A 27,452-nucleotide genomic window follows, 5' to 3' on the forward strand; every position below is an offset into this window, starting at 1 on the left:
GGTCTTGGAGTTACCGCCCACTCGCCTCCGGCGCCTTTGGCTCCAGGCCGCTCTTCGCCCCGGACCTTGCTGATGGTTTCGGCTGTATCCTGATGTAGGACCTGCTTCCCGTCCCGCCGGCCGCGGTGAATTCCACCTGCGGTGCTTTAACTTGTGCAACAGAGGCGCGGCCCCTGGGAGAGGCGGAGAAGGATGGGTTGACTGGAGGGTGGGGGCACGGGTTGGGATCTGGGTACTCGTGGCCGGGATCGAGGGAGGGTGAACTTCCCTTCGGAGATTCTCGGTGTGAGGGGGAAATATGCGTTTAGTCAATAAAGCTGTGCAGACGCACAGTCGAGAAGAAAGGCCTGGGAAAATCAAGGAAGTTTCCTGTAGGTGACTTTTGAACTGCGGAAACGTTTGACAGAGGAAAAGGGCTTCTGTGTAATGTGAGATCGCTGTAAGTCCAAGTATTCCGGCGCCCAGCAGAGCCCCTTCCTCTACTTTCCTACTTTGTGACCTCTTCCTGTAGCCTATGATTGCTTAGAGTGTTTTGAAGACTTGGGAGTTTTTACTGGCAGGGTTCTGATTCAGCCTCACAGTGTGAAGGGAGAAGTTAGAGAATCCCAGAAACGTATGGCTTCAAGGAGGGATCGGTGTGCTGATTTTTCATCTTCCTCAGGCTGGGCTTCATCATCAGGCCTTGTCACCAGCTCCTGCCCCTCCTTCTGTGTCCTGGACTCCGAATACCTCGACTCTCAGTACTTTGTGCTCAGCACAGGTAATGTGTTTTGTTGTGTCCTCAGTGCCTGGCACATAGTAGATACTCAGTGAATGTTAAATGAATGGATGGTGGGGAGACACAGGGGTGCCAACCATCCACAGAACATTTGATTGGTGAACCCACTAGGCTTTGGTCAGTGTGCCCTGTTAAGAGCAGAATCAAAGGGAAGTCCAGCCTTCCTGTCTCCCCATTTAAACCCCTTATCATTAAACTTGAATTTCCCCATGCTGGGATGTCTGAGAATTCTGTCTGTGCCATTCACAGGCCCAGAGCCATGGCCATCTCCTCTTCCTCCTGGGAACTGCCCCTGGTGGCTGTGTGCCAGGTAACATCGACACCAGACAAGGAGCAGAACTTTAAAACATGTGCTGAGCTGGTTCGAGAGGCTGCCAGACTGGGCGCTTGCCTGGCTTTCCTGCCTGAGGCATTTGACTTCATTGCACGGGACCCTGCGGAGACACTACACCTCTCTGAGCCACTGGGTGGGAAACTTTTGGGAGAATATACGGAGCTTGCCAGGTATCAGGGAAAAGGGGAGGGAGAGGTAGCCTTTGTTGTGCAGTATCCTTGGATTGCCAGTAGGCGGCTAGAGCCTTGAGAAGAGTTGTCTGTGTCCCCTCCCCCCAGGGAATGTGGACTCTGGCTGTCCTTGGGTGGTTTCCATGAGCGTGGCCAAGACTGGGAGCAGACTCAGAAAATCTACAATTGTCATGTGCTTCTGAACAGCAAGGGTGAGACTTCACAACCCTTTAGCCTGCCTCTTCCCAGGCTCTTCTACCTAAACTTAGATCCCCAGAATTGTTTTCTCAACTTTTAATTCCTTGCCCCAGGGTTTTAGGGGTGTTTGTACTTCTCTTCCTAGCCAATAAACCATCTTCTGTTTGGAGATGGGCGGAGGAGCTAAACTGGGCTTCTAGTGCACCAGCACTGGCAATTCTTCTCCTTCTTACTGTAGGATCAGTAGTGGCCACTTATAGGAAGACGCATCTGTGTGATGTAGATATCCCAGGGCAGGCACCCATGCATGAAAGCAACTCTACCATACCTGGGCCCAGTCTCGAGCCACCTGTCAGCACACCAGCAGGCAAGGTGGGAGTTGTGAGAGAGGAACAAGGAGGAGGGGGGATAGGAGAACTTTCAAAGTGGTGGTAAAGGGTGGAAAGCCCTAAGGAGTGGAACAGCAGAGGTATGACTAGATGCTGTCGGAAACAGGACAGGGAGGCTAAATAGACTTTTCATTCCAGATTGGTCTAGCTATCTGCTATGACATGCGGTTCCCTGAACTCTCTCTGGCCTTGGCTCAAGCTGGTGCAGAAATACTTACCTACCCTTCAGCCTTTGGATTTGTTACAGGCCCAGCCCACTGGGAGGTAAGAGGATGCCTCTTTGAAACCTAAGGGCTGTCTCTTAGCCTCGTTCTCCTCCCTGGACCCTACTAATAGATTTTCTTCCCCTTTCCACCTAGTGCGAATTTCATTCTCCAAACTGTTGTCTAGCTCTCATATGTTACAGGATAGTTGACTTTTCCTAGGCAATTGACAGAACAGTCACGAAGGGTAGATTATGCACTTGGCCTGTAATCTCCACCTATTACTTTCCCATTAGCTGCTATGTGTAGTTAAGTGAACACGCATCTCCTCGCCCCCAGGTGTTGCTGAGGGCCCGGGCCATTGAAACCCAGTGCTATGTAGTGGCAGCAGCACAATGTGGCCACCATCATGAGAAGAGAGCAAGTTACGGCCACAGCATGGTGGTGGATCCCTGGGGAACAGTGGTGGCCCGCTGCTCTGAAGGACCAGGCCTCTGCCTTGCCCGAGTCGATCTCAACTATCTACGACAGTTGCGCCAACACCTGCCTGTGTTCCAGCACCGCAGGCCTGACCTCTATGGCAGTCTGGGTCAACCATTGTATTAAGCATTTTAACTTCTGTGAGTTGAGACCCCCATTGTGAGCTGATACTGCTGTGACTTGTAGGCAGGACCCGGGCACAGCAGCCCTCACTTGGACAACTTTGACTCTTTTTGATGGAACACGTGCTCAGCTTTTTGGGAAAGAAACTTTCACCTGGGCTCAGATTTCAGTTTCAGAAAGGTGGATTTTATAGTCACTGTTTATTTCGTGAAAACTGAAGTTATGCTGAGAGCTGAGCATCACTGGCATTGAAAAAAAAAATGTAATCATTAAGTTTGTGTTTGGACATCTCCTTTGGGAGTTGGAAGGGGCGGTCGTGTTGTACCAGCTGGACTGGGCCCTAGTTGTTGGCCTCCTGGCTTATTCAGCATGCCTCCCGACCTAAAGGAAAGTGCAACATTCAGTGCATGTCCCAGCCCTGTTCTCCCGGGCTTGGCAGAGGGGGTGGAGAATGGGGAAGGAAAAAGGAGGGAATTGATACTGAATTACTTCACTTCCACATATGATGCCCTTTGCCCAAGTCAAAAGAAAGCAAAGGGGAAAAGGGCTGCAGGGTACATTATTTATTTTCACTTGAACATGGAAGGAAAATGTCACACTCCCCCTTCCCCTTTTCAGGGGGAGTGTATTTTCATCAGCAGACTCTTCTCCATCCACCCTGTGGATGTGTATACACAACATCACAGTTGGGAGGAGTGACTAGGCTGATCCAGTCCTCTCACCTATTACTCCCTTGAAGAGGGTTTGGCAAGGGAGAAAAAGGAAGGAGCCACACCAGGCAGAGGCTTTAAGCCGTGGAAGAGAGGAAAGGAGGCAGAGAGGAGCAGCACCAGAGGCCAGGAGAGAGTGGAAAGGGCCACAGCTTGTTTTTTAAAAATTCTATAATTTGGGAGAGGGTGGTGATTAATTTCCAAAATACACTTCAGAGTCCCACCTTCCACATAGCTCCCTTTCTCACAGCCCTTTCATTTTTCAGACAAAATTTAAGAGCCCTCATAAAGCCAGAAGGATTGATAACCCCTCAACGCACCCACAAGCAGTGTTCACTTCAATCCCTCACAAAGACTATGTTCTATAGACTTTGCTTCTCCCTACACGTTTGTCTTACGGCTCAGTGGTAAGGTGGCTGTAGAGACACATACTGGGGTAAGTGGAAAAGGGAAACAAAGGGGAAGCCCAGGCACATGGGTACAGGGAGGGGTGGGGTATACCACTTCCACTTTCCTTTGTCTTTTCCTTTGAAAAAAAAAGGGGGGGGGCAGGGGATGTGATTGGAAGGGTAGACAGCAAACCCCAGAACAGTATGTAAGCTCCAGAGGTGGGTGGTGGGAACAGTCCCCAGAGAGGTGAGAAGGGGGAAAGGTCAGGGCAATGCTTGCAGCATCAAGTTCCTCAGGAGTTTCTGTCGGCCCAGCTCATAGTCCTCCTCGTCCACATTCACCAGCAGCTTGATGGCTTCATGGCCCACAGCCTGCTTGAGAGAGTCTGTGATGAAGACACCTTTAAGTGCCTCTAGTAATGAACCATTGATGTAGTCGCGCCAGAAGGCATCGAGGTAGGTGAGCTCAGAGAACTTGATGTCACAGATGATGGAGCCCAGGTCCCGGGATTTGAGGATCGTGTTGGCCTGGTTAAAGCGCTCAAACTGGCGCTCAAGTGGGTCCTGCTTGTTAGAGAAGACATTGCCCTGCAGAGCAGTCTCGTGCTGGCAGTATTCAGCCCGAACCCGCAGTCTGATGTCTGTGGGGAAGTGAAGAGGTTATAATGAGGGATGAGTTTCCAACGCAAGTTTGAAAAGTGGAAGAGAACAGCAGAGTAGCAAAGTAGGGAGCATCATCTGACAGCTTCTCTACCTTTCTGGCAGGACTAGTTCTTTTCTATGTACCTCTGAAATCCTTGCCTGAATGTAGCAGGTTCCTTTAAATGCGACATGCCCAGGTTAGCATTATTCCCATCACTCACAAGCAGCACCTTGCTTACAAGGAGATACATTCCTAACAGGCACAATGGTTCATTTTAATACTCCATCCTGACTTGGTTCACCCTCCAATAGGGATGTTATAACGGCATCGCTTTGATCTAGTATTTGCTAAAAAGAACTGAAACTACTATGCTGCAAAGATAAATGGGAATTCTCCTCTCAGACACTATACCATTCAACCTCCCTTTGCAACAGCAATCAAGGTGAGCCTTGCACCGAATAACATCAACTGCCCAGTATACTAGAAGTTCTTTATATTTTTCCCTCAAGTCTACTCCACCTCTGGAACCCTTGAACTTCTCACCACATGTCTGCTTTTCCTTGGGATCTGGTGTCACTGACTTCCGGCGTTTTCGCTGGCTCCCAAGTGTGGCTCTCCCTCGGGCTGGCCGTTTGCTACACATCTGGGGGCCCGAAGTAGGGCAGCACACCACAGGATAGTGGGGAGGCACTGACCAGAGGTAAAAGGGGAGAAGAGACATTAAGGTGAAAGCAGAGATTCACACACTTCTCCTGGAATGAGGAAGGGGTCCTTTAGACTTAGTACTAAAAGCAGTGTCAATGATGGGACCTGACAGGAGGACATGGTATGGGGATAATTACAGGACCTAGGCGAAGCATTAATGCCTCACCTGATTTGTGTTGGGCTAGATGTGATGTGGGAAAGCACCCTTTCACTTAAGTTGGCAAAGCTGAGTGTGATGGGATTAATGTCCTCTTGATTCTGGAAATGAAGGGGAATTAACATCTCACCTGTTTTGGGGGGCTGGGGAGGCCTCGGTTCTGGATCACTGAGGGCTCTGGGGGTCACATAGCGAATTGATGTCTCCTCCAGGTACTTGTCTACAAGATCTGGGCACACTGCGCAGGGAGGGGGAGTCATTCAGGAAAAGACACATTCCTCCCTCCTCCCAATCCAACCCTCCAGTGGGCCTCATAACCTGTTCTCCTCCTAGGTACCCCCCAGGGCCAATGTCTCCTCCCCTCGGACTCCTATGCTCCTCACTCCTGGGCCCCCACAAGTCTCCCTGATCCAGGGCTCCAGCCCCAATGCACCCTCACCAGGCCGCCTCCTCTTGAGGGTGACATAGGGCAGCAGGTCGTGACGAGTGATGATGCGCAGCAGCTGCAGCACCTGGCGAAAGTTACTCTCATCACAGCGGCCCTGGCGCTCCAGCGCCAATAAGAAGTCACGTCCATTTCGGATGAGGCCACGTTCGTGGTCGTCAATGACATCAACAAAGAGAAAGGAAAGAACGCGCACATCTCTGTGTGTCAGGTGGGTGCCCACGATGTCAAACATGCGGTGCAGGCTGTACAGCCCGTGCTCCTGCTCGCCATGCTCTTCTGGCCACACCTGACTTGCCTGCCGCTTTAGGCCCGCCATGCTGGGGGCTCAGGTGCGCAGCGCCTTCCGGGATCCCTGCTCAGCAGCTGCAATCCCCACTGTACTACGAGGACAGGAAAAGCACACGTGAGCCACTCGATGGCGGGAACCAGGCCATTCATTCCTGTATTCCCAGTGCCTAACACAATGCCTGGCACAGTGTAGTGCTCTAAGTTTATTTAAAACAAAACAAAACTGTGAGCCTCGAGCTCTCTGCCCATATCCGACAGATGCTGCCCTAGGTCCAGACTCTACTGGAGTCGATTATAGTCACTTCCCCTAAGTGAAAATGCTCTATGCAATTTCAGTGCTACATACTCAGCACAAGTTGCTATTAGCTGTTACCCTAAGTATTCCTCCTGACACCAAAAAGCTGCTCTTGGTCCCTTGAGAATTCTGTCCCTTCAACCAGTCAGTCACCTCTTAAATGTAGGCAAAATTGGGAGGAAGTGCAGAAATCACCGTTGGCTATAATATGAAAGCTGCGTTTAACACACTTCTTGTTGTATGCCATCAGGCTGATTTCGACTCACAGGAGCCCTACAGGACAAAGTAGGACTGTCTCATAGGATGTCCTAGGCTATAATCCTTACGGGAGCAGACTACCAGGTCTCTTCTCTCACGGAGCCACTGATGAGTTTGAACCACTGACCTTTCAGCTAGCAGCCGAGTGCTTAAACCACTGCACCACCAGCACTCCCTGAGATGTACTCAGGGACTGACAATAGGGAAACTGAAAATCTTTAGAGTTAGAACTAGTTTCAATTCTATCATTAACATGTTTGGCTGTGTGACCTTAAGCAAGTCACTTAACTTCAAAGCTTTAGTGTCCTCATCTATAAAGCAGGGACGAAAGAACCTATTTTTGAGAGTTGTTAAGACTCAAATGAGTATAGGTAAAATCACTTTGTAAACAAAAAAGCCTCATATAAACGGTCATGAAAAAGATTTCAAAGATATAAGCATCCTTGACTTCTGCAGCCCGGACTCATCCTTCCACAAACATATCCTCATTTTCCCTATAATCCAACCAAGTCCTGAAGCGTAACCGCTCAGTACGATTGATCAATAATAGTTAACAGAACTTGTGGATTTAAGTCCATAAATATTTTTTACACTCCTATGTTGAACATTCTTGTAATTCTCCTATGCCACTAATATTATTTGATGTTTACGCCATTTGGATACACCATCTTCCAATCTTTCCTCCTGGTTGCCACTTACCAATCCCCAGTCAATGACCAATCACAGCCCTACACTCATTACATAACTTGGCCTTTGAGTCATAAAGTTCCTCCATCACCCTGGTTTGATACTGGTAATGTCAGTGACCCAGCCAATAACTAAGCCTCAAGACCAGCAACTTTCACCTCTAATCACTCATACTTATTACCCTGCCAGACAGCAAAACCCAATACTGTTTCATTCTCTAACCACAACCTTCACCACCCAATCAATTATAAATTCCTATTGATGCTAACTTCTAAATATTTCTTAAATCTCCCCCATCTTTCCACCTCTCCTGCCATTGCCCTGGGTCAGGTCCTAGTAATCTCTCACCTGTGCTACTGTAATGGCCTCTTTAAGGGCTCTCTCTACCACCAATCTTAACCCACCTAATTCCATCTACCCTATCCCATTAACTATCTAAAATGCAAAACTAACCACATCACTTTCCTGCCTAACAGCTGCCTACACCCCTCTCCTTACCTATAAGAACACACCAAATTCCTTACACAAGCTACCAAGCCTTCCAAGGTTAGGCCCTACCTACCTCTTCAATCTAACCACTCACCACAAAAACAAACCAAACCTACTGCCATCAAGTCAATTCCAACTTATACTGACCCTATAGGGCAGAGTAGAACTGCCCCACAGGGTTTCCAAGGCTGTAATCTACGGAAGCAGACTGCCACATCTTTCTCCCACAGAGCAGCTGAAGGGTTCGAACCGCTGACCTTTCAGTTAGCAGCCGAGTGCTTAACCACTGTGCCACCAGGGCTCCTTTCCACCAACCATACCCCACCTTTTATTCTCTAACATTATCTGTTTGTCCTTTATACCTTTCTTCAGGCTATTCCCTTTGCCTGAATACCCCTTTCCCCTCTCCATTCCACACCCCTATTACCACCCTTTTTCAGATAGCTAACTTCTATTCATCCTTTAAGAATCAGCTCAGATGCCATCTTCAAAATGTATTCTCTACACCTGCATGCTGGGATAAGTAGTCCCTGTGCTCCTATGGAACCCTGTGCATACTTCCTTTAACCCTATCAAAGTGAATTATTTGTCTCTGTCAACTGGGATTATTTGTGTACTTATTATCCCATTAGACCTTAAGCTACTCATGGAGAGAGACTGAGTCATATTCATCTTGATATTCCTAGTGCCTAGGAAACCCTGGTGGCGTAGTGGTTTAGTGCTACGGCTGCTATCCAAAGGGTCAGCGGTTCAAATCCGCCAGGCACTCCTTGGAAACTCTATGGGGCAGTTCTACTCTGTCCTATAGGGTTGCTGTAAGTCGGAATCGACTCGACGACACTAGGTTTTTTTTAGCTATGAATAGAGTCCTGTTGTTGAACTAAACAATCTCCAAGAGATCATCACAAGCAACACGAATTAAGAAACAAACTCATGTAAGTCCAAGAGTGAGAGGGCCCTGTTAAAAATGCATGCAACTCAGTTACCACACATATACTCTGGCTAGCCACAGCCTCCCCCACACTGCAGAATTACCCACGTCACAACATGCAACCTAGAAGTACCCTACTCAGCAGAAAGATAGGTTGCTCTGCCCATTCTACACACCAAGAAACTGAGGCTAGGTTAGGAAAGAAAATAAAATGATAAGCTACTTCAGAAGAGCCAAACTGATGGGGACTGAAAGTTGAAGAGCAAGTTGGATCTGGTCCTCTCTTCCTCAGTAAACCTAAAATGGAAGCACAGAGGGGCTCATCCCCTTAAGAAAAGGGAAGGTACCTCCTTGTGGTGCTGTGAATTACTTAATATGCCCCTTCCAGCCATAGTTTTTGTGACTCCTATACAATGACTGGGTGGGACCATGCAAATAAGATGATTGTGGCCCACCAAGGGGACTGGACAGCCTGCTAATAATTCAAATAAGGTGCGTGGAGCCCCTGCTTGAGTGGGACCATACAAATAAGGCGTATGGAACCCTAACATGGGGACTGGTCAGTTTTGCCATCCTACCAGGCTTAAAAGAGAGCCAATCCCACAGCAGAGGGGGACCTCGTTCCCACCAAGAAGAAGAGATGAGAGTATGTCCTTTGGACCAAGGGTTCCTGTGCTGAGAACCTACTAGACCCAGGAGACAGAGAGAGAGAGCTGTAACACCAGAGATGGTGCAAGACAGCATGAAGCAGCAGCAGAGAAACAGTGGCAACAGAACCAGGGGACCAGTGGGAGACGGTGGTACTTCCTGACCCACGGAGCAGGGCCGCTACAGTGGGTATGCTGACCCACAGAGCGAGAGAGCTGTGTGCCTTCAGGCAGGAGGCCTCCTGACAGAGTGATGTGCCTCTAAGCACTTGTCGGCAGAGCTAGGCTTGCCAACTTAGAGCGAGAGGGCTGAGCGCCTTCGGGCTGATGCTTACTGGCAGAGCGGGATGCCTTTGGGCACTTATTGGCAGAGCTAAAGAGCTTTATAACACTTGTCTGAGCAGGGCAAAGGGCAGGCAGATGGGCCAAGAGAGGCCTGCCTGCAGGCATAGCTGAGAACAGGCTGTCCTGATTGAAGAACTATATCCTGAGTCATTCCTGATCCTGAATTGTAACCTGTTACTTCCCTAATAAACCCCGTAACTGTGAGTATGGTCTGTGAGCAGCAACGGATTACCCAATAAGTAAGGTACACATGGGGTTACTTGTGCTTACTTACTAATCTGTAGTACACAATTTTCCATGGGTTTCACTACATCAAGCTACAGTTTACTAAGTAAACACAATTAAACCTGTACCTACCTTGCTTACTGGGTAATCCACCCCTGAGTTCTGTATGGTCACTGCAACGAATTATCGAACCCAGCAGAAATGTAGAGACTGCTGTGGGAGGGATGGCTGGTATCAGAATTGGTGAAAAGGTTGGAGGGTGAAGGTGTGTTTGACCTCCACCTCATAGGAATCAGCCTTGGGCTAATGTTGATGGTGATTCTCTCCTCCCCCTCCTGAAGTTAGAGGAGATCACACAACCCTGTGCCACCATTTTTACAACACTGGAATCACTTAGCCCCATACCATGGGTTCTGATATGTGGAAAAGAAATATAACCTATATCTAGTTTTGAGATCCCAGATGCCATACCCAAAGCATGGAAAACAGCTTGGAAAATAGCTATTCAACTGTAGACTGGTTTTCCTTGTCTCTTCCTCTCTTGTTTCACCTGCTGCTGTCACAGGGTGCAAATGGAGGGAGCTGAGGGAAAATAGCTTCTTGCTCATAGCTGGCAACATGAGAAAGCTGAGCCTCTTTAGAGCCCCTACAACTTCTTGTTCCCTAGCCCACCTGTTCCCTTTGGCCAGCTGCTGACTGTGAGAATCCCTGAGAAAGCAGATGGGCAGGTTTCACAGTCAATCAATCAGAAGAGCAGGTTGCTCCAACGCTCCCTAATTCAAAGTGTCCCAGCTAAACCCCAGGCAATGAAGAAATATTTTCCCCCATTCCTGGCCACTGGAAAATAAGGCACAACACAGGAAAGCACTGTGGTTCTAATTATTAATCAATGGATGCAATTCTACAAGAGGCTTCAGTCCCCTGAGAGTTAATTCCCTACATTTCAGAAAGGAAACCAATCACCTTTAAGTCCTAGATCTCAGGTTGGATCATTCAAGGTGTCAGAGCTTTTAGGTCAGTGGTTCTCAACCAGGGGTGATTCTGCCCCCTGGGGGACATGTGGTAATCTGTGGAGAGATTTTTGATTGTCATGACTTTGGGTGGGGGTGGGGGGTGGTACTATTGGCCAGGGATGCTGCTAAATTCCTACAATGCACAGGACAACCCCCCACAAAAAAGAATTATCGAGTCCAAAATGTCAATATTGCTGAGGAAGAGAAACCCTATTCTAGGTAGAGCATGATGAAGGGTCAAGAGAAGAGACAGCGTGTCACATTCTACCCTAGATCTGAAGAAGGGGGCCATTTGGTCCCTCCTACCCAAACCCATCAAGTAATATTCATAAGAAAAGAAAGGCCAGTTAGATACAGGCTCATGGTAACTCATAAGTCCAACTAGCACTAAGGAGTTCCATCCCATTTCAACCTTGGCTCCATCACCTGCTGTTGCCATTCAGGTGACCAGCAGGTATAGGGCTACACTCCCTTCTGTCTCCTCCCTGGAGGTCTATTCTGACCTAGTTCAGTCTGCATCTCTGTGGGGATAAGAGAAATGCCAACCTCTCCAAGACAAACACAAAGGATCCTGCACTTATCCCTTAGGGCCACCTTTAAAAACCTGAAACTAAACCAGTAGCAGACTCCTCCTTTTTATGTTGCTGACCAAACATATACTGCCTATGCAGAGCAAAACTAGCAATGTAAATTTTCCAAGTCCATTCCCAGGAAATGTCAGGAGGCTGGCATGCAGGCTAATTGGCAGGATAACTTAGGTTATCCGCTAAGATGATGAGTTCACTCACTCAGCAGCACAAATAGGGCTCCAGGAATCTAATTGCAGCACCAGAAAAATGTGACCAACTTCCTCTTAAACCAAAACATACCCAGCTTTCTGTGGCAGGGAGGCAGGAGAACTCAGCAGAGATCCTAGATGAAAGGTCTCAGGGTAGTGAGGCAATGTACTCCTCAAAACGGAAAATTAGACAGAGCTTCTGAATGTTGGTGTCTGAAACACTGCCAGGTACCAAGAGACTAACACTCCAATAAACAGAGTCCTGATCCTGCAGGCTCATCTGGTTCCATTTGAGATCCTAACATGTGGGTCCCTCTCTAGAGTTTTCCAAGAAAAATTATTGACTCTGATGAACTGCTTTATTTCCTGAGAGTTATAGTTTTTGTTTTTTTTCTTTAGGGAGGTCCAAGTCAGCCAAGGGCCACCTGACAGTCTATATGTATCTACAGAATTTCCTCTTGATTGGCTGTTCTCTAAAGGTTCCACTTGCAAGCAAAGCCTAGTCTCACCCCAACCAGGGATGATATTTGTATGTTTATGGGAGAACTAATAGGTATTTGGCTCTCTCAGAAGCCTTCAGAGCAAATTCATATGGAAGAACTAAAAAAGGGTGATTTTTAAAAACAACATAGAAAATCTTATAGATGGTTAAGAATAAAGAGCTTTCTTGCTGGTGGGACTAGGAAAACGTAACCAAATATCTGAGAGTCAGAATTCCATATTATGTTTTCAAAAGAAAGATTCCAGGAACTCTTAACAACTAGAACAAAGAGTAAACTAAAGGCAAAACTTTCCCATGGAAGGTGCCCCAGCAACACTCCAAAGGCAACAGTTAGCAGACATTGTACTGGCGTACAATGTTCCATATGTTAAAAATGTTTCTCCCAGAGCTGACCAAGATTAAGATAATAACAAACCAAAGCTGGAGGTTTGCCCCAAGACACCTCATTTCCCCTCTCCTTTCCACCTATCTCCAGTTACCTAAGAAGACAGTAACTGTAACAGATCTTCTCTGTGCTTTATGCACTCAGCTGGGTAGGTGAAAATTCATTTTGCCTGGAGCCTACCCCATTCCTGGGCTCAACCCCACTGCATTTCTCATGCCATTTCCTTTCCCTTCCATTGTCTGAAAACAATAAAAAGTTCCAGACTTACCTCTGCAAGAAACTTAATTTCCCAGGCCTCTTCCTAGCACAAGGTTCAAATCCAGCAGCAAAAAAATAAATAAATAAAATAAGGGAGGGGGAAAAAGTCAATTTTCAAGCTTTGCTTTGAAACCTCAAAGCCCCAAAAAGTTAGTCAATCTCAGCTGCAAAAATACAGACAAGCCTAAAGCCATTTCTACTGAAATGATCTACTTTAAGCTAAATGAGAGAACTCACATCAAAAAAAAAAAAAAAAAAAAAACACACCAGGCTTCCCTAACTCTCTACTAACCTTCATAAAACAATACCAGCTTCAAGAATTTCCATTCTTAATGGCATGTGGCAAGAAAGGTCCCAAATTCAACAACTTCTGGAAAAACCAATTACTTTCTGAACCCTTCTCACCTTCCCCCGGATTCCTTATAATATCCATCTATCTTGTTACAATGTTAATGTTTACTTTCATCTTCCTCAGAGAGAACTAGGAGGAAGGTGGCTACAGCCAAAGAAGTCACTTTCTTCCCATCAGGCCAAGAATTATCTTCCAAATTTGCCCCTCCCCTTACGTACCACACAGAAACCCTGGTGGCGTAGTGGTTAAATGCTACAGCTGCTAACCAAAAGGTCGGCAGTTTGAATCCGCCAGGCGCTCCTTGGAAACTCTATGGGGCAGTTCCACTCCGTCCCATAGGGTCGCTACGAGTCGGAATCGACTCGACGGCAGTGAGTTTGGTTTTGGTTTTTACGTACCACACAGGGAGAACAAAATATCCACTGGGCGGCATCCACTGATACATCCACATTTCACCAGAAAACTTTATATGTGCACACTGACCCCTCCCTCCTAGCACTTTAACAGTAAAAGAAGGGTCTGGAAACTAAATCACTCATTGAATTAGCCTGGATGCCATCCTGCCTCTTCTGTTCCCCTCTTCAGCCTTAAAGAGCCTCCAACAGAGTCATAGCTGTTTCCCCATTCTTACTTACTAACTGCTAAAACTAGAAAAGTCCTTTACTTCTTCCATACTGTCGACACCAGCTTCCCCATTCCCCCCCCCCCTTTTCTTCGTAACCAGGAAAAACAAGGGAGCAATAAACTAGGGAGCCTCTGGTAAGCAAATCCAATTGAACCCTCATCCAAGCCCAATTTTCCAAACTCACATGACCATTTCCTTCTGCCTTCCCACCCTATTAAAAGCTAAAGGCCTGGCAATTAGAATTGGCTACAAGTGATGCTGCTTAACTCCGTCCTTTCTTTTCCACAGGGGAAAGGGAAACCCCTGAACCTCTGTCACCCGTAGAGCTCCACTGTCCTGTCTCCCATCCCATTCCTCTTCCTTCCAAACTTTCCTCCCAGTCCCTCACTTTCTCCATTACCTCGTCACACCGACACTCTGCATTCCCCAAACCTCTGTTCTCTTCCTTTCTACCCAAATTCTGCCCTAAACCCTTCCCCTCCCCCCAATTTAACACTTTCAAAACCTTCCCCCAAACGTCTGAGGTCCCATTCTCACCTTTTCCACCTCTACACAACACCCCCCCACACACACGAGTCCTGTCCACCTTCCAACCACATGCCACAAGCCCCCTTCCCCTTCTCACCCTCAGCCTCTCCCCTCCGCTCCTACCCCCCTCAATCCATCCGGATCGCAGCCCCACTCCCCACCTCGGCCTCTCTTATACCCCTAGCCCGGCCCAGCCTCGGCCCTTGTTTACGCCCCTCTTCACGTCCCCACTCCTCCACTTCGACCCCTGCCCTCTCCCACAGTTGCCATCTCCCCCGCACGCCCCCCTCGGCTGCTCCCCTCCCCCACCTCGCAGCGTCCCGTCACCTCCTCCTCTTGAGGTTCTCAGGCTGGACGTCGCCACCGCCTCCCCCTCCACTTTCCTTCCCCAAGCCCTTTGCGGCCCCGCCCGGCCCCGCCCCGTCCCGCTCGACTCCCCCTCCCCACTCCGGCCGCCCCGTCGCCTCACTCTCGGCTCAGGCTCGGCGCCGCCATGTTGGATTCATCCGCGCCGCTCTCCCGGGCCTGGCTCACGGCGCCGCATCCGGGCTCCAGCCGCCGCCGCCGCCGCCGCGGGCGTGGGGGAGGGGAGAGACGGGCGGGGGTGGCTGCATCCTGAACAGCGCCGCCCGGAACCTGGCCGGTTAGTGGCGGCTTCGAGACCATAGTGAGAAATGAGCCGGGGTAGCCATACTAGGTGAGGGCAGCCTGGCAGCGGCATTAAACGGGGAGTGGAGAGCTTCACTTTGGGAGGAGAGAATAGAGAATGGCAGCCATCTTGCTTTGGGGCAAGCTGGCAACGCAGGCTTTTCTTGACGGCTTCAGGGCCGTAGCAAGGAATGGGAAGAGGGTACCATTCTTAAGTGTGGAAAGATTGGTGGCGCCAGAGCAGGCTGCTGTTGACTTCAGGACTCATTGAGAGACTGGGACTGGCAGCCGTGACTCAAAAGGATGGAATAGCTCGGGGGTCGGGTTGACCCGCGATCTTTCGGGGGAGGTTCAAGATCTGGATTTGACCTTTGTGTTGAACTTCCTGGTAACCCGGACATTCCGTAAACCTGGGCCCGGTGTTGAAAGGGCTGCTCGTATCCGGTCTCAGATTTCATTCTTTCAGCGTTTGTCTTTTGAGCTCTCTGTTTCCAAAGGAGGTGTCGCCTGAGCTGAATCCTGAAGGACTATTGGGAATTGGGAGGCTGGGTACGTTCTGGAGCTGCCAGCAGCCTGGTATGGCTAAAAGAAAGGTAATAAATGAAACCTGTTAGATAGGCAGGGGCAGATCACGCAAGGATTTGTAAATTAATTGACTTCTTTCTAAGGGCAATGAAGAGTCTGAAGGAACTCCGCAAAAATGTGAACAATTATGTTTGCATTTTAGAAACATAGTTGGTTGTCTTGTTTGGGGTGATGTTAGGAGCAAGGAGAACAATTGGGAAGTTCCTATCCAGGCGGGAGATGACAGTGGTCTGACCTAGAGAAGGCGTAGTGCGAATGGGGAGAAATAGATTGGATTTGGGGAGTATGAGGCAGAGGGAGGAGCTCAAGATGATTCCCAGTGTTCTGGATTGAAAAACTGAGAATAATGCCATTTTTTGTTTGTTTGTTTTGGGGAAAAGAGTCACTTTTTGCACATGTGGAGTTTGAGGTGCCTGTGGGACATCCAAAAGAGATATCCATTAGACAGTTGAATCTTAGATAACGTGGGTTTAGGACCCAAAAGAGATTTGGGGTGTTTCTGTGTGTGTGTGGATGACAGTTGAAGCCATGGGAGTAGATAAGACGGTCTAGAAGGAGGAATACCTGCATTTGATATATGAGTTAGAGAAAGACGCTGAAAAGAGGGCACTGAGAAGGGGCAAATAGAAAGGAAAACCAGGAGGGAAGTATCAAGGAAGCTGGTTAAAATGTAACAGATCAGGTAAGATATGGGCTAAAATGTGTCCATTGGAGTTTGCAACGTTTGGTAATTTTGGAGAAAGTTGTTTCAGAGATATGGTAGGGTGGAAAGGAGGTTGAGGTTACTTGAGTGGCTGGAAAGGCATAATATATGAAGACAATTTTTTTAAGCTGCTGACTGTAAGGAGGCTAGCGATAGGATTGTAGAGTGAGGAGGAATTCCAAGAGAGGGAAGGCATTTTAGGTGCCTGTGGGACACCCAGGTGGAGATGTCCAAAAGAGGCAGTTGAATATACAGATTTAAAACTTATGAGAAAAAAATATTAAATGTAAAGAAAAGCAATTGCTGTAAAGTAAATGTGGCATGTTTACATACACATTGAAAAATTACAAAGTGGGCCTTAGGCGGCATGAAACTATACTTTTTCTTTATTTTAGGTCCATCTGTACTGTCCTGAAATTTGTTTTATTGTGTCGATGTATTTCTTTTATAGAAAAGTATTTTTTAAAAACTCCAGTGATGTCTAGGCCAAAATTCTGAATCATCAATATTTCTGTGGTAACTGAAGCCATAGATTTGGACAGGCTCTACAGAGAAGAGCAGAGGGTTAAGAAGAGTGCTTTCGGGGATTGTAACATTTAAGGCACTTGGAGGACCTTTGAAATGCAACAGCCAATGAGGAAGAACAAAAACTGGGAGATAATTATAGAGTCAGAAGTAAGATTGTGTTACAAGAAGGTAGAAGTTGTCAAAAGTGTCAGATATTCCTAGAAAGGCAGGTAACAAGAAAGGAACTTTTACGTCTGGACTTAGGTTTACTGAACATCAGGGAAGCTCAGCACAAAGGTCAAATCCAGATCGTGGACTTTTCTCCAAGTGTCACAAGACAATCCAGCTACTGTGCTATTCCACCCTTTTGTGTCATGGCTGCCAGTCCCAGTCTCCCACTGAATCCTGAAGTGAGCAGCAGCCTGCTCTGGCACCACCAGTCTTTCCACACTGAAGAATGCTACCCTCTTCCCATTCCTTACTATAGCCACCGAGAAAAACCTGCATTGCCAGAAATTGTGAAGTTAAGGAATTGAAAGTAGGAGTATGAGTTGAAGCTGAGGAGGTCAAGAACTAGGTGTCGCATAGATTCTTCTAAAACAACCCTGGATGACAGAAGAGTTGGCACAAAGAGAGGCTGTTTAATAGGTGCAGTCCTCAGTAAGTATGAGAGCTAAAGAGCCAGATGGCATAAGATTCAAAGGATGAAGAGTTTTTGCAAAAGGATGTGAATGAATAATTTCTTTTGTAAGGATCAGCACAAAGCTGGCTCCTATGTGAAGCGGAGGTTAAAGATGTCCCAAATGTCCAACTTTTCCAAACTGCTGTACCACTCCATCATCTGTAACGTTGACTATACTCCTCCTCTTGGTACAGTCCCTCCTGTCTTTGAGTTCCACAATTCACTGCAATGTCTCACAGAACTCATGAACCATCAAGGAAATGGTCCACACGGTTGTAGAGGCTGGCAGTTCCCAAATCTGTGGATAAGCTATCAGGCTGTTGGCTTCTCCTGACTCACATGGCTGCAGGGGCCTATGAACCCAAATCAGCAGGTCAGACAATAAGCTGCTTGCTCACAAGACCTGGCAAATCAGGTCAGATGATAGGCTGCTGGCTCAAGTCCAAGAACCAGAGGTCAGATGATGACAAGCCAGATGCAGGATCCAGAGCAAGAGAGAAAGTTTAGCCATTCATATATATATTGGATCCAGACCATACCCTCAAGGAAACTCCCCTTAGCATGGTGGTACAAGGGTGTGACTTGAGTCACACCCTCTAGTAAGGCAGTGACTCAAGATACATCCCACCCTAATACTGCCTCATTAACATAATGGGCAGCTGACTCCCAAATGGGACCATAGCCACAGGCATAGAGGCTAGGATTTATAACATATTACGAAATGGAGGATAATTACATCAGATCACAGATTACATCAGAAGAGGGTAGCTACTTCAGACCACAAAATGGAGGATAACTACATCATTACGTAACTGCCAAATTATATCATTACACAACTGCTGAACCACTAAAAATCATGGCCCAGCCAAGTTCACACATAACCTTAACCATCACAGGTTCCATATACTTTATTTACTTAAGCAGTAACTGTCCAGTCACCTTGGTGGGCCAGGTAAAAATGGCGTGGAGGGGGTGCAGCATCTGACCTCTAAATTACAAAGGGAAGGAGAATCAAAGTCAAAGCTGATACCTATGAGACAAAGGCCAGACATGTCTCCTCTCTCCACCATCTTTACTAATTCTAATACCAACTGCCCTTCCCATGGCACTCTCTACTTCTCTGCTGGGTTTGATAATTCATTGCAATAGTTGCACAGAACTCACAGACAATACTCATGATTATGGAGTTTATAAGGGAAGTAACAGGTTACAATTCAGGTTCAGGGATGCCCAGGATATAGTTTTTCCATCAGGATAGCCTCTTCCCAGCCGTGCCCACAGGCATGCTTCTCTGTGGTCCCTCAGCCTCTGCCCTGCTTGGGCAAGTGTTACAAAGCTCTTTTAGCTTTGCCAATAAGTGCTCAAAGGCAACCAACTCCACCAATGAGCCTTGGCTGGAAGGCACTCAGCTTTAGTTCCATGCGTCAGCAAACCTAACTCTACCAAGTGCCCAGAGGCACCCTACTTCAGCAAGCCTCCTGCCCAAAGGCACTCAGCTTTCTTGCTCCGTGAGCAGGGAAGCCCACTGCACCATCTGTTGCCGGTCTTCTCTGCAGCCATTTCTCTGCCACCACTTTTCAACGTCTTCAGTGTTTAAGCGCTGTCTCTCGCTCTGCCTCTCTCTCTCTATCTCTCTGTCTCCTGGTACAGGAGCTTCTCAGCTCAGGCATCCTAGGTCTGGGACCTTCTTCCCTGGTGGTAGTGAGATCCTCTCTCTGCTCTGGAATTGGCTCTTCTTTTAAGCCTAGTGGGATGGCAAAACTATGGCTAGTAGGACCATATTAAGTAACTTACTGCATCACAGGGTGGAAGTGCAATGGCCTGAAAGTAGCAGTAGGGAGCAAAGGGAAGGCTGATATCCTGCCACCCCCTCCTATGGGAGTGGGAGGATGAACAGCTTCTGCTTTAGAAGGTTACAAAGGTGTTTAAAAAAGCCAAAAATTCTACCCCATCTCTGACCATTTTTTCCCTCTGTACCCACTGAAAGTCTGTTCCATTGTGAACAACCTCCTCTGTCTTCTCATTTTCTTCACAGATTCCTCCCTAAATTTTCCCAGAGGAGGAGTCACCAGGACAGAGTTAGCTATGGTGTGTGGAATGGGGATGTACGCCACCCACATAAGCCCACAAGACAAGCAGACACAGGCACTACTTTTTAAAGTAGAATCATGTTCTCCTTCCATATCCATATCCTGAAGTGGGTTGACACCTAGCTAGCTTGGCAACTTGGTGTTAATTTCTTTGCAGGAGCCCACCTCACCTCTCCAAACCTAACCCAACTCCATTTAGAAGGGTATAGAGAAGACAGTCCATGCTGAGAACCACCCTGTAGTGGTCATAGTATGCTGTCTAGCCCATTCTTTGCAGCCTAAGAGAAAAAGACAGATTGCCCTCTTTGCTCAGAATGGAAAGCTGAAGAAGGGCTTGGGGTTGGTCTTCATTAGGCCTGCCAAAGAAATCCCTCTTCCTCTAAAGGACTCACAGGACTCAATCCTTTTCCCTGAGACTAGACCTTAACAACCAAATTTTCTGAACTCCAGACATTGAGACAATTGCCTGGCCAGCTGTTTCTAAGCTAGCTAATCCATTCATAGCTACATTTAGAGCAATGTTTTCTGTGTGGGGAGCCCTGAAAGTTTATACTTTCAACACGAAGCCTTGAAATTGTAATGCCGTAAAGAGAGCACAGATTTCCCGGGGTGGAATACCAAAGGAACCTGTGTAGAGATGGTGCACTCTAGTAGCCATCACTGAAGAGAACTATTTCAGACAGTCTGATTCTTTTGTTAGCCATAGGTGGACAGCTGTTCCTCCTTGGCTTAAACTATACATCATCTGTATAGTTAACAACTTCATCTCTTACCTTACGTCCTTTTTCCACAGCCTCCTTGCTTCAACTAAAAACTTGGGAAAATTTCACGAGGAAGACTGAGAACTCAAAACCTGGCCCTTTTAGCTGTATTCTGACTCCCATCCTTTTCCGTTTGTCAGCACACTCTAGTCCCGCAGTGAGCTCTTCCTTCACTAGAATCTTGAACCTGACACCCTTCAGCCACCTCACACATGCTCCTATTTCCACTATGTCCTGCGCTATAGTTCCCAACTTCTATAATTCAGATCTTAGTGATTAGAAAGGCCTTTTTTCTGTATTTAGAAAGATAAATCTTTGTAACTTATTGTTCCTATTTTCCCCTCTAAGTCAACACATCATAGCCACATGTCAGCTTTTCAGATAGCTTCTATGTGCCTATTAAGTATTTTTTCCAGGTCAGTGGAAGAACTAATCCAAAGTACAGTGAATCTCACCTTCCTGGATCTAAGTACTCTATTAAAGCAACTCTGCCAGACTTAAGATCTTTCCAAACCAGGCATTCACTTAAAGAAGTCTACCCTGTCAGCAACACATTGTCACAAGGAACTGATTGAGTTGTTCGGGCCCACTCTGATTCCTGTGTCCTTGCCCTGGGCTTTAGTCTTGAACTTCATCCTACAACGGCCTGCCGACCTGACAATCTTTTCTAGCTCTTGGTTCCCCACTAACTCCAGGATGCTCCAGTTACTCATTTTCATCCAGGCATTTTGCTGGTTGCTCCTAACTTCAGTTTAGCCTCAAACCTAGCTGTAAACCTGTTAAGGATTGAGTTGCAGCCCCCCCCCCCCCCGCAAATGTGTGTTAGAATCATAGCCCCTGTGCCTGTGTATGGCACCCTGGTGACGCAGTGGTTAAGAGCTAGGGCCAGAATGGACTTGATGGCGAGGATTTTTTTCTTTTTTAATGTACCTGTGTATTTAATGTAATGTAATATAATTACCTTACATCTAATGTAATTCAACTTAGTCACTTTCCACAATGTAATCTAATATCATGTGATCATCTTCCACAATGCAAACTAATGTTTGCATTCCATTGGTCGAGGTCATATCAGTGCAGGGACACAGACACACACAGTGGAAGACAGGCATCATGGAATGATTGACTCCAAGTCAAGGAAAGCCCAGGACTACCTACAAGGAAGGAATCAACACAGCTAAGACCATGATTTAGACTGTTAGCCTCCAGAACTGAGAGAAAATGAACTTATGTTCTTTAAACCCACCCACTTGTGGTATTTCTGTGAAAGCAGCACTAGGAAACTAAGACAAAGCCCTTAGCTAGAATTCTAGTGTCTTCTGGATACGAATAGAAGAGTAGGGACCACAATCAGTCACTGAATCCTAATGACCTGTTATTGTTAGTGGTCATCAAGTCAACCCCTGAATCATGGTGCCTAATGATCTACTGTCCAAAAAATCTCTTCAACCTGTCTCCCCTTTTTTTCTTTCCTCAGTTCTCACCCTTACTAATATGGCCAAGTTCCTTAACCTCTTTGAGCTTGTTTTCTGTAAAAGAGGAAAATGGAACACCCACTTCATGGATCACTGTTGTCATGTTTATGTGAAATAATGTATATGAAGTGTTAGCATTGAAAGTGCTCAATAAATGTTACCTAAAATATTTATTATTGTATGATGTATGTAACAGTTTTCACTAGGTTTCAGAAACTCAAGGGACTGTTTATTGATGACTCTCTGCTGCCCTCATGGGGAAATCTTTTTCCAAGTTATTGATTGTCCTACAGGCCACAACAAAAAGCTTTCTTAGCAACCCCACCAGCTAAATTATAGCATTAATCAACTCTTCTTTGGTTGGTTGTTCAGCCAGAGAAAAATCCTATGTTCTAGCCCATTGTAGGGTAATGCTATTCAGCTATATGCATCCCCTCCCTAATGGAATCAGCTTTGCTCTTCCCTGAAGCATGCTGGGGATGAATTTGGGATGGGCTCAAGCTAAGGTACAAGGCCAGGAGTGGCATGACTGGGCCAGCGGCAAAGGCCGAGGAATGCCTTAGCAAATTGAAGGAAAACATCTGGGCCTGGACGTGAAGTCCCTGGGAACACTGACTGCCCAAGGACGTGGGAGAAAACAATGAGCCTTGGTACCAACTGGAATAGTATATAAGCTTGGGTCCCTTGCTAGGTGGTTGCGGAAAATACTCCAGCTGGCGGCCACTGGAGAAACCAACTGCTTGCCTGTGTCAGTAAGTTTCCCTGAACATATGAATCTAGAAAGGCCTATGTGTCAGTTCTTCGGATTATCTGCTAGGGGTGCACAGCGAGGGTCTTTCCTTGCTGGGCCTGTCCCCAGACACCTATTATATATCTTTTTCACAAGGACATATCAGGAAATGTTTTTACATTTATCTGAAATATACTGCCTCTATGGTGCTCTCCAAGGAACCCTGGTGGCACAGTGGTTAAGCACTCAGCTATTGACCTAGAGGTCTGGGGTTGGAACCCACTAGCCACTCCACAGGATGAAGATGTAGCAATCTGCCTTCCTAAAGAGTACCCATTGCTGTCTGGTTGATCCCAACTCAGCCACCCTATATTACAGAATAAAACTGTGCCACAGGTTTTCCAAAGCTGTAATTTTTTAAAGAGATTGACTGCTAACTGAAGGGTTGGTGGTTCGAAACCACCAGTGGCATTGAAGGAGAAAGATGTGGCAGCCTGCTTCTGTAGAGATTTACAGCTTTGGAAACCCTATGGGGTCGCTTTGAGTTGGAATTGACTGGACGGCAGTGGGTTTTTTAATCTTTATGGATCCCTGGTGGCACAGTAGTTAAGAGCTACAGCTGCTTACCAAAAGGTCGGCAGTTCAAATCCATCAGCTGCTCCTTGGAAACACTATGGGGCAGTTCCTCTCTCTCCTGTAGGTCCACTATGAGTTGGAATTGACTCGACGGCAATGTGTTTGGTTTTTTTTGAATCTTTATGAAAGCATACTGGTGCATCTTTCTTCCACGGAGCAGCTAGTTGGTTTGAACCAATGGCCTTTCAGTTAGCAGGCCAGTGCACCACCAGGTCTCCTTGTCCACAAAGATTACAGCCTTGGAAACCTTATTGGGCAGTTCTCCTCTGTCCTCTAGGGTCACTATGAGCTGGAATCAACTCGACAGCAACGGGTTTTTTGTTTTGTGTTTTTTTTAATGAAGGTTTCCTAATTTGTTAATCTAATACAACTGGCAAAAAAGGAAAATCATTCAGGCACTAACTTAATAAATATATATTAAGCATTTACTAATGTCCCTGGGTTTTCACTGGCTAATGCTTTTCAGAAGTAGACTGCCGGGTCCTTCTTCCTATTCTGTCTTACTCTGGAAGCTCAGCTGAAACCTGTCCTCCATGGGTGACCCTGCTGGTATCTGAATACCGTGGCATAGCTTCCAGCATCACAGCAACACGCAAGCCCCCACAGTACGACAAACTGACAGATACATGAAGAAAATCAGAGCAAGTCCACAAGAGCCAAAATATGACCTTGAGTACATCCCACCTGAATTTAGAGACCATCTCAAGAATAGGTTTGACGCATTGAACACTAGTGATCGAAGACCAGATGAGTTGTGGAATGACATCAAGGACATCATACATGAAGAAAGCAAGAGGTCACTGAAAACACAGGAAAGAAAGAAAAGACCAAGATGGATGTCAGAGGAAACTTGCGCTCAAACGTCGAGTAGCTAAAGCAAAAGGAAGAATTGATGAAGTAAAAGAACTGAAGATTTCAAAGGTCATGTCGAGAAGACAAAGTAAAGTATTATAATGACATGTGCAAAGAGCTGGAGATGGAAAACCAAAAGGGAAGAACATGCTCAGCGTTTTTCAAGCTGAAAGAACTGAAGAAAAAATTCAGGCCTCAAGTTGCAATAGTGAAGGATTCTATGGGGAAAATATTAAACGACGCAGGAAGCATCAAAAGAAGATGGAAGAAATACACAGAGTCATTATACCAAAAAGAATTAGTTGATGTGCAGCCATTTCAAGAGGTGGCATATGATCAGGAACCAAATTGGTACTGAAGGAAGAAGTCCAAGCTGCTCTGAAGGCACTGGTGAAAACAAGGCTCCAGGAATTGATGGAATATCAATTGAGATGTTTCAACAAACAGATGCAGCTTCAGAGGTGCTCACTCGTCTATGCCAAGAAATGTGGAAGACAGCTTCCTGGCCAACTGACTGGAAGAGATCCACATTTATGCCTATTCCCAAGAAAGGTGATCCAACCGAATACGGAAATTATAGAACAATATCATTAATATCACATGCAAGCAAAATTTTGCTGAAGATCATTCAAAAATGGCTGCAGCAGTATATCGACAGGGAACTGCCAGAAATCCAGGCCAGTTTCAAAAGAGGACGTGGAACCAGGGATATCATTGCTGATGTCAGATGGATGCTGGCTGAAAGCAGAGAATACCAGAAGGATGTTTACCTGTGTTTTATTGACTATGCAAAGGCATTCGACTGTGTGGATCATAACAAATTATGGATAACATTGGGAAGAATGGGAATTCCAGAACATTTAATTGTGCTCATGAGAAACCTGTACATAGATTCTAGAGCCAGTTGTTTGGACAGAACAAGGGGATACTGATTGGATTAAAATCAGGAAGGGTGTGCTTCAGGGTTGTATTCTTTCACCATACCTATTCAATCTGTATGCTCAGCAAATAATACGAGAAGCTGGACTATATGAAGAAGAACGGGGCATCTGGATTGGAGGAAGACTCATTAACAACCTGCATTATGCAGATGACACAACCTTGCTTCCTGAAAGTGAAGAGGACTTGAAGCACTTACTAATGAAGATCAAAAACCACAGCCTTCAGTATGGATTACACCTCAACATAAAGAAAACAAAAATCCTCACAACTGGACCAATGAGCAACCTCATGATAAACGGAGAAAAGATTGAACTTGTCAAGGATTTCATTTTACTTGGGTCCACAATCAACAGCCATGGAAGCAGCAGTCAAGAAATCCAAAGACTCATTGCATTGGGTAAATCTGTTGCAAAGGACCTCTTTAAAGCGTTGAAGAGCAAAGATGTCACCTTGAGGACTAAGGTGCGCCTGACCCCAGCCATGGTATTTTCAGTCGCATCATATGCATGTGAAAGGTGGACAATGGCTAAGGAAGACCGATGAAGAATTGACGCCTTTGAAATGTGGTGCTGGCAAAGAATATTGAATATACCATGGACTGCCAAAAGAACGAACAAATCTATCTTAGAAGAAGTACAACCAGAATGCTCCTTAGAAACAAAGATGGCGAGACTGTGTCTTACATACTTTGGACATGTTGTCAGGAGGGTTCAGTCCCTGGAGAAGAACATCATGCTTGGCAGAGTACAGGGTCAGTGGAAAAGAGGAAGACCCTCATCTAGGTGGGTTGACAGAGTGGCTGCAACAATGAGCTCAAGCATAACAACGACTGTAAGGATGGCTCAGGACCGGGCAGTGTTTTGTTCTGTTGTGCATAGGGCCGCTATGAGTTGGAACCAACTCAACAGCACCTAACAACAACAACAACAACAAGGTACCTGGATGGTGCAAATAGGTAACGCACTCAGCTACTTATCAAAAACTTGGAGGTTTGAGTCCACCCAGCAGAAAGACTTGGAGTGGTGCAATGAATTACTTAATATAGCCTTTCTAGCTATAGTCTTTGTGACTCACACACAGTGGTTCAGTGGGACTATGCAAATAAGGTATATGGAACCCTAATGAAGGGAATGGTCAGTTTTGTCATTCCACTAGACTTAAAATGAGCCATCCCAGAGGTGGGAGGAGAGGATCTCACTACCACCAAGGAAAATGAGCAAGGGTCTGAGTGTGTCCTTTGGACCCAGAATCCCTGTGCTGAGAAGCTCCTGAAAGCAGGAGACCGAGAGAGGAGCTATAACACCGGAGATGGTGAGAATCAGGAGCAGGAGAGCCTGGAGACCAGCAGGAGACTGCCCAGCCCACAGAGAGAGAAAGCTGAGTGCCTTCGGGCAGGAGGCTTGCTGGAGAAGTAGGGTGCCTAGAGGTACTTGGTGGAGCTAGGTTTGCTGACCCACAAGCTACAGCTCAGCGCCATCGGGCCAAGGCTTACTGGTGGGGTGGGGTGCCTCTGGGCACTTATCTGCAGAGCTAAAAGAGCTTTTTAACACTTACGCCGGCAGGGTAGAGGCCAAGGGGCCAGAGAGAAGCATGCCTGAAGGCACAGCTGGGAAGAGGCTGCCCTGATCGAAGAACTGATTCCTGAGTGTTCCTGAATCTGAATTGTAACCTATTGCTTCCCTAATAAACTGCATAACTGTGAATATGGTCTGTGAATTGCAATGAATTATCAAACTCAGCAGAGAAGTTAACACACAGTGGGAGAGACAAATGATTTCTGAATTGGTAAAGATGACAGAGAGAGGAGGCATGTCTGACCTCCTCCGTACAGGAATCAGTCTGGGGCTGTTGATGTTGATTCTCCTCCCACCCTTGTGAAGTTAGAAGTGAGATGCCTTCACTACATCACACCATTTTTACCCTTGATGATAAACTTCCAGAAAACCTTATGGAGATCAGTTCTATTCTGAAACACATAGGGTGGCCATGAGTCAGAACTGACTGAACAGCAACTGGTAGGTATGTAATGTCATATACTATGATAGGCCATAGAATAGGATGCACAGTGGTGGAAAAAACACATGGCTCATGTCTTCATGGTGCTCACTGTTTATGTGGGTAGACAAACATTAAGAATATAAGTACATAATTCTAAATAGAGACAGGTGCTATGAAAGAAAAATAAAAGAACAGAATGCTGTGACAGAAAAATGAATGGTCAGGGAAAGTCTCTTTCTGAGAAGCTGACATGGAAGATGAGATGCAAAGGAGATGAAGGGGCTGGTCATCATACAGAGAGTGGGGAGGAGTGTACTAGGCTGAAAGAATACCTGCACAAGGTCCAGAGGCAAGGAAGAGATGACACCTTGAGTGACTCAGTCACATTGTGATGAAACAGTGTAGGCTTCTGGGGATCACTGCTTTTCTCAGGGCCCCTGAATCACTCTTCAATAACAGTTCTATAATTTTATTAGACTCAATAATGGTAGTTTTAAGTTTCCAGAATTT

General features: G+C 46.5%; 2 protein-coding genes across 16 annotated transcripts; one reads left to right on the plus strand and one right to left on the minus strand.

Moving 5' to 3' along the window:
• The first annotated feature begins 11 nt into the window (after nt 1-11).
• Nucleotides 12-2,948, plus strand: NIT1 (nitrilase 1). Of its 5 annotated transcripts, none has more exons than XM_049881004.1 (7): nt 12-94; nt 662-760; nt 1,028-1,282; nt 1,391-1,494; nt 1,719-1,852; nt 2,008-2,133; nt 2,412-2,948. In XM_049881004.1, coding segments are annotated over exons 1-7 (987 nt in total). In that variant the 5' UTR covers nt 12-92; the 3' UTR covers nt 2,679-2,948. The 5 variants fall into 5 exon arrangements, with proteins under 5 accessions (XP_049736961.1, XP_049736964.1, XP_049736962.1 ...); XM_049881007.1 differs by having other exon boundaries at nt 16-141; XM_049881005.1 differs by having other exon boundaries at nt 19-125.
• A 275-nt stretch (nt 2,949-3,223) lies between these two features.
• DEDD (death effector domain containing) lies at nt 3,224-14,897 on the minus strand. Of its 11 annotated transcripts, none has more exons than XM_049881013.1 (7): nt 14,803-14,897; nt 12,839-12,871; nt 10,856-10,959; nt 5,719-6,107; nt 5,410-5,517; nt 4,961-5,107; nt 3,224-4,415 (listed from the first exon to the last, which is right to left on the minus strand). In XM_049881013.1, exons 4-7 carry the CDS (start codon nt 6,041-6,043, stop codon nt 4,039-4,041), a joined length of 957 nt encoding a protein of 318 aa, XP_049736970.1. In that variant the 5' UTR covers nt 6,044-6,107; nt 10,856-10,959; nt 12,839-12,871; nt 14,803-14,897; the 3' UTR covers nt 3,224-4,038. The 11 variants fall into 11 exon arrangements, with proteins under 11 accessions (XP_049736970.1, XP_049736972.1, XP_049736971.1 ...); XM_049881015.1 differs by lacking the exon at nt 14,803-14,897 and adding an exon at nt 14,643-14,712; XM_049881014.1 differs by lacking the exon at nt 10,856-10,959 and having other exon boundaries at nt 5,719-6,102.
• Nucleotides 14,898-27,452: the final 12,555 nt, after the last annotated feature.

This window comes from Elephas maximus, chromosome 3, assembly GCF_024166365.1.
Source record: "Elephas maximus indicus isolate mEleMax1 chromosome 3, mEleMax1 primary haplotype, whole genome shotgun sequence".
Lineage (NCBI taxonomy): Eukaryota > Metazoa > Chordata > Mammalia > Proboscidea > Elephantidae > Elephas > Elephas maximus.